Raw genomic sequence first — 14,458 nt, forward strand, 5'->3', positions numbered from 1 at the left:
AGAGCGATTGGCAAGACTGGCCAGAAGTATTTCTTGGCTCCATCCCTTTCCTGGGCATATTTCCTTATAGGTCAACTGACTGCATTTTCTCCAGTTTCCCAGGCAATGGCAGAGTGGAGTGGTTGCAACAGAGACTGCGTGACTTGCAAAGCCTAAAATTACCATCTGGCCATTTACAGAAAAAGTTTGCAGACTCCCGGTCTAGGCAATCCAGGTAGTGCAAAAGCAACCCTAGATAATACAGAAGTGGATATGTATGGCTGTGATCAATAAAACCTTATTTACTGAGACAGGTGGAAGCTGGATTTGGCCTGTGGGCTGTGGTTTGCTGACCCTGATCTAGAGCACAGCTCCACCACACAGAAGCAAAGGACTTTCTAACCGTCCAGAGTCAGCTGTTGCAGTCCTCAAAGATGGCACCATGCAATCAGTGTGCCGTATGTGCTTGGAAACCAGGCACCTGTTGCCTCTCTGGGGTCTCATCATTCCAAGTGGAAACAACAATATTCCAAAGTGAGACAGAGAGCACCTGGGGCAGATAAGACCTCTCTAAACACCAAGCCCTCCACCTGGTCAAGAACTCCCACTCATCCTTGTAACCGCAGCTCCAGCGTGAGTCATCCTTTGCCTGAACCACCCCTGGGATGAATGTGTGTTGGATTTTCTGGCATTCATCCCTTTTCTTTTAGTCACACAGTCTCTATTTCCACTGGATAATGACCCTGCCCATATTGCATGCTATCTTGGTGGGACTCTTCATACTGCTCATCTACCTTCCTCTAACTAATAAGCACGTGACCACAGTTGGATTAATCAGCACTGTTTCCACGGAATCATGATCTTGAGTTAAGCCCTGAAAATGATTAGGGCAGATTCACTTTCTAATGGGGTGCCGCAAAGACTGTATATTACTTCTGGCTACCCAGATTCTTGGGGCTGCCCTGGACCCTAATATTTCTGAAATTGATAATTTCCGGTTTTGTTAGTTAGTTCTGATCATTCATCTAATAAATTCCCTTAAAAAAAACTCCACCAAATTAGTCAGGTATGGTTTTTACTAATTGCAGCTGAAGAAACCTGATGTAATCTCCTACCTGAACTTATTTATCTCAGAGAAACCCTTTTGCAGCCCATAGCCCCAGAGCCATCTTTCTACAAATACAGGTCAGATCATGACACTTTTCTGCTCAGAAGGCAAGAGAAGAAAATTCACAACCCTCAGCAAGGCATTCAAGGCCTTCCTTGATTTGTCCCTAAGTCTCTCTTCCACGTATGTCTCCTATGACATACATCAGGTATATACTTGGAAACATGCCAACAGTCTTTCTTTCTCTGGGGGAAACAGGCTACATTTGGGTAGACAGATTTCTACCCTGGGATAAGCCATGATGGAACATCAGCCTTCCGCTGTACTAACCAGAGAAGGAGGGCTGTAAAGGAGACAGAAAGGGAGAATAATGATGTCCCTATGTGGTCTCTGCTCTGGGGCAGAGAAGACAGGGCGTGACATGTATCTTTAATCTCCATTCTTCTCACACTCTGCTCCTACCCTTCCTCCCAGCTCCCCAGCCCCTGCCCAGGGACTCACATGTAAGCTTTGTAGTTGGATCCAATTTTCTGGATGCGGATGTCGTACTTGGAGTCGATGAAGGCCTCGGTGGTGGCATAGGTTTTGGCCATAGCCACCATGCTGGTGATGTCCTGGTAGTCATGCTGGTTTTCTACTTTGATCTGTGTGGGAGGATGAGGGGTTGAGTACCACACACCCAGTGTTCACTGGGCACCTACCCAGTGCTGGGACCCAGGGCTGCACTGTATATAGTAACCTTGAGAAGGTCGCCTGCCTGGCAGGGGAGGCAGACCTAAGGAAACAAGTCACCCCACCACTTCCTGTGGAAGAGAAAGGCAGCATTCCACTTGGGGAGTCAAGGGAATCTTTATAGAAGGGGTGGGCTCTGAACAGGGTTTGGAAGAATGAACGCGATTCTCACATGGACTACGGAGCAGGTGCATTCTCTGGAGAGGATGGAGGATGGACAAGGTAGAGGCAGGAGGAGCCAGTAGGGAGGGGGGATGGGCCAGTAGTTTGGACTGGCCAAGGGGGCAGGAGGGTGGGGGGGAGGCCTGAAGAGGGTCTTCAGGGAATAGACCATGGAGGGCCTCAACAGCTCTGGTAGGGGCTAGGATGCTAGCCTGAAGACTCTGGAAAGCCACTTGACGGAGAAGAGTTTAAACAAGAAAGTAGCCTAATTTGTGTTTTAGAAAAATCACTCAAGCAGCTGTGTAGAGGGTTGGATGGAGGGGTGTGATGTGGGATAGAGAGAGACCAGTTAGAAAGAAGAGAGTATGTATTTGTGTATGTGCATGTGGTGTGCCTGGGCAGGGTGTGTGCATATGGGTTGTGTGTGTGAAGTTTGTGGAGGACGTGTGTGTGGGGTGTGTGGGGTGTGTGTGGTATGTGGGTGGAATGTATATTTTGTGATGTATATGTGTGGTGTTTGCATGTGTGTTGTGCGGGGTGTGTGGTGTTTTTGTGTGTGCAGTCCGTGTGTGCATGTGTGTGTGTGTGGGAGTGTGCACGCACTGGACATGGCTAGCTCTGCTAGTCCAAAGGCCTTGGGGAGAAACTCGCTCACACTGTTTACTGCGCTGAGGCCAGGAACATGCGGTGGTGTCCTGGGGTCAAGGAGAGGTCTTAGGAGAGCTTCCAAGGCCAAGTGCAGGGGCTGAGGCCAAGGCTCTGTGATAGCGATCTCAAGAGATAACAGAGGCTGACTCCCAGCACCTGTGGACAGCTGGATGGGTGTTCCCTCCCCTGTCATCCTCACTCGGACAGCAGAGGGGTTCTGAAGCTGGGCCAGCAGTGGGCAGAGGCCAGATCCACTGGGGGGCTGGGTGGGTGCTGAGCAGCCTGTGTGGGAGGTGGTCCTGTCCTTACAGCCTCTCCTAGTCCTTTTCTGCCCACCCTTCAGGCTCAGCAGTGCCCTGACCACTCCCTCCCTCCATGATGATGCCCACCCACGTCTGCCCCAACTTCACAACTTACATGGCATCTTCACAGCTCTCCTTTGGGACCCGAAACAGGATTGTGAGGCAGGCAGGGTGGCCATTATTATGGCCACTTAACAGATGTGGAAACGGAGATTTTTCTCCTTGGCCAAGGCCATATAGCAGCTAAGCACAGAGCTGGGAATGAAACTCAGGACTCCAAAAGCACAGCTGTTCTTTGAACAATCTCAGGGTATCTACAAGTGCATGCCTGCGGTCCCACCCAACAGATCGTAAACAGCGATGGGGAGGGAGGCTTGGCAAACTTTCTCTCTTCTTGGCTCTTTGTGCAACCCAGCCTCAGTGGCAGGCTGCCTCCTCCCACCGGAGGCCGAAACTACCCTTTGTTCTAGGTCCTCTAAGGCTCTGACTCCCTGCAGTTCCCTCCTCCCTCAGTAATAGGACCCTTAAGTTTTACCTGGGCATCTGGTCTCTCAGCTAAAGATTATTTTGTTCCAGTCTCCTTACAGGTAGATGTGGTCAAGTCTCTAATTCTGGCCACTGAAACTGTGAGTAGATGTGATGCGAGCAACCTCTGGGTGGTGCCTTTAAGACGAAGGGAACCCTCCCTTTCCTTCTCCCTTCTTCTACCTGACTGGGATGTTTACATGATGGTGGGAGCTGGAGCAGCCTTCTTGGACCACAAGATGGAAGCTGCATGTTGAAGATGGCTGACTAATGAGGTGGAAGAAACCTGGATTTCCAACACCGTGGAGTCCCCAGTCAGCCCTTGACTGTGTATGCTCAGACTCTTACATGAGAGCGAAGTAAACCTTAATCTTGTTTACGCTACGGTTATTTTGGTCTTTGTTAAAGCAGCCAAACTATATTTCTGCCATGTAGTTTTCATCTCTTGCTCTTTATTGATTCTTTATCCTTTGGATTAGCATGATCATGGATCCACTAATCTCAAATTGTTCCTGCTTTTCAATACCTCAGTTACCACTGCTCTCTCTGTCTCTACATCCTCATTTCCCACTCACTCCTAAACCAGCTCTCTCTGGATGTCATTCCCCACCTCTCCACCGAAACTGATTTGTCAAAGGTCACCTTTGACCTCCTCATTGGCAAAAACAATAGAGCTCCCTTTGCTCCCTATCCTACTTTGGCACTCTATGGTATCTGAAGCCACTGAACTTTTCAGAATTTGGTTTTCATGCCACTATTTTCTTCCCTTTTTTTCCTGGCAACTTCTTCAAAGTCTATATTGCTTCCTCTTCCTTCAACTGCCCCTTGGGTGGTCATAATGTTTCATTCTCAGCCAACATTTGGGATCCGGTAAACAGAGAGTTACCGAAATGAAAGAATGGGGGTGACAGCTTGCAGGGACAGCTTGTCTAATTCATTTTTTGTCACTGGGTGGATCTGGAAAGGACCAGAGCTCCTTCTGGTTTCCTAGTCAGAACAGCATACACTGCAGGCTGTCTCAGAGATTTCTGGTTGTCCACAACATCCATTCTCTTCTTCTATAGCAGTGAAGCACCGTGGTCTGGGGGCGCATGGCCATCCAGAAGAAATATTACACGTCCGCGTCTCCCTGGCACCTGTGTGGAGTCATGTGATCATGTTTTGGTCAATGAGATGTGAGCAGAAGTGGGGCCTGAACTTCCAGGTCTGCCTTACAAGGGAAGTTTGTGTGGGGGGATGCTTTTCACTTCGCCCTTCGCTTGTCCTGCTGGCTGCAGCGGGCTCCGCTGAAGGCCTTGTGTCTGAAGGGCAGCACCCCAGGAAGGGACGGTCAACAGGAGGCAAGGAGCCTGTTAGGTGAGAGAGAAGGCCCTAGCTTGTTTAAGCCACTTAGGTCTTTGTCACAGCAGCCGAACTTTATCCTTAAGTAAGTATTTGTTGAATGCATCATGCATGCATTCACTTATTCACAGGATAGACAAAAGAGAGCAAAGAGAGAAAGTATAGATGTAGGGGTTTAATTATTAATTCGTTAGTGGTCATCCCAACCTCCTTTTGTGAGCCCTTCCTCTCCTAGAGTAGTCGGGTTGTTTGGGGTGGGGAGCTCATCCTGCCCTCTTCAGGACTGAGCAGGTAACCCAGGTTTCTCATACATGGGCTAGTTATTTTGTTCTCAAATTGTGTGATGTCTGAGCCCCATAAACCCCGGCTCGCCCACTGGCTCCACACGTCTGTCTCCCCATTAGACTGTGAGCTTCCTAAGGACAGACAACATGTCTCGGCCCCAGTTGTAACACCAGTGCCTGGCGTGTTGCAGATCCTCCAGACGTGTTTGCTGGATTGATTTTAAGAAGCCTGGATAAAGATCTGCTTGTAAATTGGGAGGAGGCAAGAGGATGGAAGGAAAAATAAGAGTGCTTGGAAAAAGGCAAAGAAAATGTGTTTCAGGGAAACATGTTTTATAAGGTGAATTTTTCTGTAAATGCTCAGGCTGGATTCCACACTCAGAGGTTTACAGCTTCCTAGTGTAGCGCCAGTGGTGCAATCGGTTAGTGTGAGCCCAGTACTTGTAAGAGGTTTACAGCTTCCATTGTGAGGCTTGAGAACCTGGTGAAGTCAGGGGCCCTGGAGAATGGAGCCGGTGGCCTGCTGGGTGGTGCTGGAGGGGACTCTGGGCTGGTGCTCAGGCCATAAAGGGAGGTGGGGTGAGAAGGTATTGAGGATGGCTAGCCATGGGGATGGTGGAACGGCTGCTGGCCCGGGGAGGGAGTTACTAGCTGGAAACCCCTCCAACTGTTCACAGAGACAAGCTGAAAACAGGAAGCTTGAAATGAGCTGTGATTCAAGATTACCCATTTCCTGCTCTGGGGACCCGTGCCAGGGTGCCACACGAGCTCCTTGACTCTGAAGTCTCACACCCTCACGCTACCTCCCTGTCCCCTCTACGCCCCCTGTCTCTTCTCTCCTCCTTCCTCAGCCTTCCTCGCCTTCCCTCCCTCTCCTCCTCCTGGGCCCCATCCTTCCTCTCTCCCACATCCACTGCCTTCTCCCATCCTTTTCCTCTTACTTTTAGTATCATCTTCCTCCTCTTTGTCCCGTACCCTCTGTGTTTTCCTTTGTCACCTCTTACTTCTCCCGTCTTTCTCCATCTCTCCTTTTCCCCTACTTCTCTACCTCCCTCCGCTTTCCCTGACCCCTTCTCAGTGCCTGTCTCCTTCTTCCTGCTTCCCTTCCATGCCGTCCTCACCCTGCCCCCCATCTCTCCTACCTCCTTTCCCTCACTGTTTCCCTGTTCAGTTTCTCACACTTTCCTCCTCTCCAGCTTTTTGAACTGCTTTACCTCCCCGGTGTGAGTGAGTGGGTGAGTGTGTGTGTGCACACCTGTGCTCCATCAGCAGGGTGAGTGAGGAGGGAGAGTGAAAACAGAGGGAGAGGAACTGGAGAGAGGAGTCAGGGGACAATTCCGAATCTCCTCAGTGGGATTCATCTCAGACGTCTCCTACTCCAAATCCCAGCTGGGAAGGGCAAGTCATCTTCCACAGCCTTGGAAGACTGTGCACTATTTGCTTGAACACCTCTAACAACAGGGAGCTCACTACTGGGCAAGGCAGCTCATACCATCTTAGGGAACTTGTTCTACTGTATATTAGACCAAGAGTGAACGAATGGTTCCAATGGTTGATCATGCAGGGTACATCTCGGCCCTCTGCCTTGTGTCTGCTTTTCATCCATTGGATGAGAGCCACCCAGCTGTGCCTAAGTCACTCTTTTCTTTAACCCATCCCAGTATGAGCTGGTTCCAGACTCTTTACTACCTTAAAATGCTCCCCTTTGATACTCTCTTAAACTATGTGGTGTCCAAAATTACACACATACTCCAGATGTGGTTCTACCAGCTGAGATTGGATAAGACTGTCACCTCACTCTATCTGGAACACATCTGGCCTAATCCTGCCTCAGGGCCTTTGCACTTGCTGTTCCTTGCTTGCATGGCTCACAGCCTCACTTCATTCAGGTCTCTCCTCCAGCCTCACCTTCTCAGAGCTGCCTTCTCTGACCACCATGTGTGAGGTTACTCCTCCCACCCAGCACTCCTCATTCACATTACCCTGCTTAATTTTTCTCCATAGCATTTCCACCACCGCTTCCTTATCTATTTATTTGTTTGTTGTCTTTCTTCCCTACCATTCCACTGGAATATAAGCTCTGCAAGAGCACTGTTGTATTTCAAGCACCTATAACAGCAGGGAAAAATAGGCGCTCAGTAAATTTGTTTTATGATTGAATAAATATATGTAAGTATTTACAAATATGTATTGAGTGCCCATTATATTCAGAGACTAACTGATCATTTTTCCAGATACTATGCTGGGGGCTGGGGATGCAATAGAGAACAAGATTTATGATTCTTATCCAAATGGAGCTTTGTGCCTATTAATTATCTTGCTCCTATTAACGTAGCTAAATAAAATATTAGCATTTCTAAGATCCATGTGGAGCTTGTCCTAAGCTAATGTCTCTAGATCATTTTTAAACACAAGATCCTGAGAATCCACATCTCTCCAAGCTTGGACTTGAGTGGTTTTAATCCCCAGGTAGGAATTTATGTCTACCTTTTCCAGTCTTGGTTGGAATTCAATATTGATTCTGTCGTCTGACCTGTTAACTCTCCCTCTCAGCTCTATGTCATTCAAGATTTTGGTGCACTCTTCCTATACATGTAATCCAGCTCTTTGATCTTACCTAAGTTACTTCTCTGAGCTTTAGTTTCCTTACCTATTAAAGGTGATTATAACAATTACCTTACAGGATTATTATGATTTTTAAATGGAATTATAATGAATGTCAAAGGACCTACCTAGCATAGCGCCTGGCACCTAGTGGGTGCTCAACCAAAGTTGTTTATCTTTAATTAGATAGTTGTTGAGATTCTTTGCTGACCTTGAACCATCAATCAATGCTTTCTTTTTTACAGTTACTTATGCAATTATTCATCCAGTGCCAAAGCTATCTCCTGTATAGTCATCCAAATTGATGAGGAAAAGTTCTTCTTTTTAGATGAGTGCCAGCTAATAAATGCAGAAGAAGTAAGAGAATGAGAATTTCAGCCTTCTGCAACAATTATGTTACTGCAACAACAGATCTAGGCAACAATGCTCAATGCCAAAGACCATTGGGAAAGACTGATGGAGAACTCCCTAATGCGTATATCAGGCAGACAACACCTGAACTCACACATCAGTCTTAAATCCTAAAAGAGAGATAGTCAGACATGATTACATCTACAGATATGCAAGAGAAACACTCACTACCACCTATGAAATATTCTTGCCAAAACCTAGAACTTGAATCAGACCAAGTCTCTATATTCATCCACCAGGTTATAAGAAATGCAGATATTGGAAGAATGCCACAGAGCTGTAATCAGCTGAATTCAGAAGGTAGGAAATTCTGCAGGAAAATGACCTTTTTTTCCCTTCCAACAAATAAATGACAAGAAAAACAAAACAGAAGGAAGGGAACTGTTACAGATCAAAAGAGACTTCCGTCATACCAACTGTGTGAAATACGAAGGCTTTATTTGGATACAATGAAAGAAAATCAATTAACATAGGACTATTGAATACTGACTATTTATTAGATATTAAAGAATTATCACCAAACTTTTAGGTGTAATAATAGTATTTGGCTATGTTAAAAAAGAAGTCCTTATGTATTAGAAATTCATAGTGAAATATTTTTTTAAAAATATTTGTTTATTTATTTATTTGGCTGCATCAGGTCTTAGTTGTGGCATGTGGGCTCCTCGTGGTGTGTGGGCCTCTCTCTAGTTGTGGTGCACAGGCTCTAGAGTGCAGGCTCAGTAGTTGTGGCGCACGGGCTTAGTTGCCCCACAGTATGTGGGATCTTAGTTCCCTGACTAGGGATCGAACCCGCGTCCCCTGCATTGGAAGGCGGATTCTTAACCACTGGACCACCAGGGAAGTCCCCATACTGAAATATTTACAGAGGAAATGATGTGGTATCTGGGATTTGCTTTAGTATAAGCTGGTGATCCACAGAGACAGAAAGTAGATGCGTAGTTGCCAGGAGCTGAGGTAAAAGGTAAAAGGGGAATGGGGAGTGACTGCTAAAGGATATGGGGTGAGGAAAATGCTTTGGAATTATACAGTGGTGATGGTTCCTCCTTGAGGAAGCCACTGAGTTGTACTTTAGAAGACAAATTAGTCACATGAGCCAATTCCTTAAAATAAATCTATCTATCTATGTATACACTTCTTATTGCTTCTGTTTTTTTGGACAACCCTGATGAATGCATTGTCTCAACTAGAGCTGCAGCAAGAAGACAAAGATGTCACCTCCCAAAGTGATCTGTGACAGAGACCACTATGGCCAAGAACTGGTAGATTCACCCATGTTGATATTACAAGGTTGGGTTGCTGGAGATTAGAGATTCTGAGACGGTGATTTCTTAGGAAAAGTTTATGCCAGCCTACCACTCCTCCCTTGTGCTACGTCTGGTAGGAGCTTCAGTGGGACACCCAGCAAGACTGATATGTGTCTGGTGCTGAAGCCTTCCCAGGCCATCTGCAGGTAAGCATCCTGCCTTTGGTTTGTCCAGGCTAAGGATGTACGTGCTTCCTGTGGCCACAGGTGGGTTGTGTGGAGAGAGCAGCGGCTAGAAGGAGAGCGGCATCTCCACTGCCATCATCTTGGTCCAGGCCACATCATCCTTCTTTGGACTGCTGCAATCATCTCTTTTAAAATTCCTCTTGCCTAAGCCAAACCTCAGACTGATTTCCTCAGACTCTCTGGGCGTGGGCCAAGTCATCAGTATTTTTGGAAGCTTCCCAGGCAAATGCGTGCAGCCCAGGTTGAAAAGCTTATATGATCTGGTTCCTGGTCATCTCTCTTTTGCACTCAGCCAAACTTGTCCCTGACTTACTGCTTTTGTACTTGCTATTCCCGCTGGTGGAATAATTTTCCTGAATACCTTCCCATGGCTGGTTTCTTCAGGTCTCAGCCCAGATGACCCCTCAGAGGCTTTTCCAACTACCTGATATCAAGTAGCTACTCCTTCCTGGGAAGTCTGTACTGAATTATCACTATTTTTTCTCACCATCTTTGACTATCTGAAATTACTTATTTGCTAATGTGCTATTGTCTCTCTCCTCCATTAAAATGTAAGCCAAATAAAACCAGAGCCTCCTGTGTCTTGCTAGGAGACAATATAACAGAGTGTTGAAGAATGCAAGCTCAAATCCCAGCTCCATCACTTATTAGCTGCTTGACCTTGGGGAATTTACTTAGCTTCTCTGTGTCTCACTTTCCTTATCAGCAAAATGTGGGTAACTTGTTAATATAAAGAAACTACTCCTGATCAAATGTGGATGACTTGGATTGTTGTTGAGCATTAAATGAGATACATGTAAATAGTTTAGAAGAACTCTTTGTTCATTACAGGTATTCAATAAATGTTAACTATTATTATCGTTCCTTTTTATACCCTTGACACCCAGCATAGTGTTTGGCACACAGCAGATGCTCAATAAATATTTGCTGAAAGAATAAATGAAGGGGCCAGTCATGGGAATAGCTGGGTAAAGAGAATCTAGGCAAAGGGAAAAGGAGGTGCAGTAGCCCTTGGGCTGAGGCTGCTGGTGGAAAAGAGACTCACTCACAAGCATTAGCAGAAAACTGAGCCTTGACATCTTTTTGCGGCAGCTGAGGGCTAATAGGGATTCATGCTTGAGGAAGGGCAATCCCACTTCCTCTTAAAGGTGAACACTGGGAATGGGGTCAAGATCCTTCCTAGAAGAAGGTTTGGAATTAAACTTGATAGACTTGAGCCGTTGAAGTCCATCGCCCTATTTCAATGGCCTAGAAAACATTCCGGGCAAGTGTGACCGGCGGCTCACCCCAGCCACGTCCATCTCCCTCAAGTTCCCACAGAAGGCCCACTCTGGAGCACGCTCCATCTGGTGTGATGGCTGGGACAAGCTTGTTTTTTTCAAAGATAACTATTTGAGGCAATTTACTGAACCAGGTTATCTACGAATAAGCTAAAAGCTACGAGGGGGTCTACCAAAAATAATAACTGTAGCTTCAGAACACTTGCTCTGTGGTCTCTTTCTGGCAATAATTAGCTGGTTGAGCCAGCTGGATATTCAGGCCACTCCTAGTTCGAGATAATGAAACCGGTAACTCTGGCACACAAATGGATGCCTGTTTTTCTGTTTTTATAACAGGAAGGCGTGCTTCCAGCTCATTACAAAGTGGTCTATGCTCATTAAGAAGCTAATTAGATGGAGTGAAGGGGAAGAGTTAAATCTCTGTTTTCCCTCCCAGTAAATGTTTTCCAGTCTTGCCGCACCTAGACTCTCAAGGCAGGACTAAGTGTAGGTTCTGTGCTTACATCATTAACATCAGGCCATGCTTACAGAGTTTAGCTCAGAATCTTTCCTGAGCTCCGCATCAAAAGCTTAAAAGAGAGGGCTTCCCTGGTGGCGCAGTGGTTGAGAGTCTGCCTGCCAATGCAGGGGACACGGGTTCGAGCCCTGGTCTGGGAAGATCCCACATGCCGCAGAGCGGTTGGGCCCGTGAGCCACAACTACTGAGCCTGCGCGTCTGGAGCCTGTGCTCCGCAACAAGAGAGGCCGCGATAGTGAGAGGCCCGCGCACCGTGATGAAGAGTGGCCCCCGCTCACCGCAACTATAGAAAGCCCTCGCACAGAAACGAAGACCCAACACAGCCAAAAATAAATAAGTTAAAAAAAAAAAAAAAAGAGGATTGCCATTTCATTAAAAAAAAAAAAAAAAAAAGCTTAAAAGAGGTAAATGTGAGTTTCAAAGAAGCCAATGCAGAAATTCTGAAACTTTCTGGATTTACGATGCCCATCTCAGGAATGATTTCACGGCATTCCAAGGCCAAAAGAAGTACTAAGCAGCTTCATTTGTTAAGTAGTTAGAGCTAAACAGCTTAATAAATATTTATGTTCTAACAACTTAGTAACTGAAATAAACAATGCACATAATATTTTTATTTCATTCTTAAATAACTACAATTACTTACAAATGGGATGTGTGTGCTTGCTGGGCACTGCACAAATTCCCGAACCTTAGCATCAGAGAGGGTGCTTCACCCGCATTTCCTGTTCCACACTGATTTTCACAGAGCACTTGCCTTTTAGCACAACTACCGCCCAAAACCCAGTTTTGCAAAGATGTGATGTCATCGAAAGGAACATGTTGTGATCTAATGTTGAAACTGTGAACCACCTCGACTAGTAATTTGCATGGTGTCTGACCGTTGCCCAGAACTGCTGTGTTTCCCTTGAAAATTAAAATATACTCTGCTGCCCTAGGGTGCTGGGTGCAGGGTTTGGGAACTGTAGGCCTAATGTTACTACTTTTGGCGCCCTCCCCCCAGCAGTGAATGACACAAGCCTCTGATGCAACACCCCTGGCGAACAGCCTGTCTGCTCTTTATGTGAAACGTAGGTCTGAGAAACCCATGGGGGCGGGATATCCAATAAACCCGTCAGTGCTTTAAACCAGTCCCTATTTTAGGAAAATTACAAGGATATTGCGCTTTTTAAAATGATGTAAATTCTGTTCTAGATTGATTCATCAGGACCAGGCTCTTAGCTCAAATGTGGGTTAGTTAACGAGTGTAAGGAGACTATTTGGACTAGTCCTTGAACGTATCTGAAATAAAATAAAAGGTTGTCTAAGTGCTGTATTAAACAGATAATCAAGGCACAGGCCCTGCCATTGAGGAGTTCATGGTCCATGGGAGAGACAGGTACACGGACAGGCAATTCAACAGAGGGTGATGGATGCTGCGACAGAGGCCAGGTGTGAAGCACAGGGACCCTGATGCACCCTGGGGTGGGTGCCAGTGCCAGGGAAGGTTTCCCAGATGAGGTGATGGATTCTACTCCAACTTTCTTTGTCATGATTATGAAGAAGAGGATGAATTTAAATCCAAAGCTTCTCTTCTCTTTTAAATCACAAAGAAACAGTTTGAAGTGGGTGTTGGCGCGGGGCTTTATATGTATCTCATTATTTTCACATGTATTCTTTTAAGATATCTATTTCTTATTGAGCACTAACTATGTGCCAGGAACTGTACTACACAGTTCACCTATAGTATCTCATTTAATCTTCACAAACAACCCTAAGTGCTTCCAGTCATGATGTACCCACCCGAGCCCTGTCTCTGTAAACAAGTATAAAGCTGGAAAAAATTAACGAGGCAACTGTTTTGAGGCAGCGGGAACAGGCCGTGCAAGGCTGATCCCTGAGACAAAGGACATCAGGAGGTGGGACCCATGTGGGCCCGGCCCCTTTCCCAGCCTCCCCTCAGGCTCCCTGCATGCGGTTGTGACACTGGCACTTCCTCAACTACCCCAGCTCTTTCCTGCCTCTGGGCTTTTGCATGTGCTGTTCTCTTTCTGCAGGGTTCTTCACTCTTGTCCTTGCATGGCCAACTCATTCTCATTCCTCAAGGCTTTGCTCATGTGCCACCACCTCAGAAGTTCCTCCAACAGCTCTGCCATGTTTTTGTCTTTTAACAACCTGTTCTTCTCTGGCCTAGTACTGAGTAAAGTTTACAACTGTATTTCTTTGCTCATTTATACCCTATCTGCTTCTCCCACTAGCCCATGATTTCCAGCGCTAGCACAGCACCTGGCACGCAGTAGGTGCTCAATAAAGAGATGTTGAATGGGGACTTCCCTGGTGGCGCAGTGGTTAAGAATCCTCCTGCCAATGCAGGGGACACGGGTTTGAGCCCTGGTCCGGGAAGATCCCACATGCTACGGAGCAACTAAGCCCGTGCGCCGCAACTACTGAGCCTGTGCTCCAGAGCCCACGAGCCACAACTACTGAGTCCACGTGCCACAACTACTGAAGCCCGCGCGCCTAGAGCCTGTGCTCCGCAACAAGAGAAGCCACCGGCAATGAGAAGCCCCCGCTCACTGCAACTAGAGAAAGCCTGCACGCAGCAATGAAGAACCAACACGGCCAAAAATAAATAAATGAATAAATAAAATAATAAATTCATTAAAAAAAAGAGCTGTTGAATGAATAAAGGAAGGATGTATTAGATTGGTCCCTCCCTTTCCTGTGGGAGGTAGGGGAAATGGGGAGATAGGGAATTCCTCCTCCACTTTTACAAAAGTCACGGAAACTCAGAGACCATATAGGGCAGATCTGAGAAGGCTTTGTGAAAGAGTTGGGACTTGAAGACAACATGACCACTCAGTCAATCCTCCTGGTATCCTTGAGAGGGAGATGTTATCCTCCCCATTTCACAGATGAGCCTCAGAGAAGCGAAGGACATGTCCAAGGTCTCCCAGCTAGTAAGTGGAGGGATAGAGACTCAGATCTGGTCTGGTGAGTTCAGAACCCCATGATCTGTTCATGACATTGCCCTGCTTTGAAAGCAAAGGATCGAGGCAACTCTTCTCCTTCCTATCTTTTTCCTCCCCCCCCGCAC

General features: G+C 46.6%; 1 protein-coding gene across 1 annotated transcript in view; it reads right to left on the reverse strand.

Annotated features, from left to right (window-relative positions):
• The window catches only part of SYN3 (synapsin III), a 451,775-nt gene that overhangs the window by 25,070 nt on the left and 412,247 nt on the right, over positions 1–14,458 (reverse strand). The window contains exon 8 of the mRNA XM_036864745.1: positions 1,589–1,731. Coding sequence (XP_036720640.1) covers positions 1,589–1,731 — 143 coding nt within the window. The remainder of the gene's footprint in view (positions 1–1,588; positions 1,732–14,458) is intronic.

The sequence above is a fragment of the Balaenoptera musculus genome, chromosome 10, assembly GCF_009873245.2.
Source record: "Balaenoptera musculus isolate JJ_BM4_2016_0621 chromosome 10, mBalMus1.pri.v3, whole genome shotgun sequence".
Lineage (NCBI taxonomy): Eukaryota > Metazoa > Chordata > Mammalia > Artiodactyla > Balaenopteridae > Balaenoptera > Balaenoptera musculus.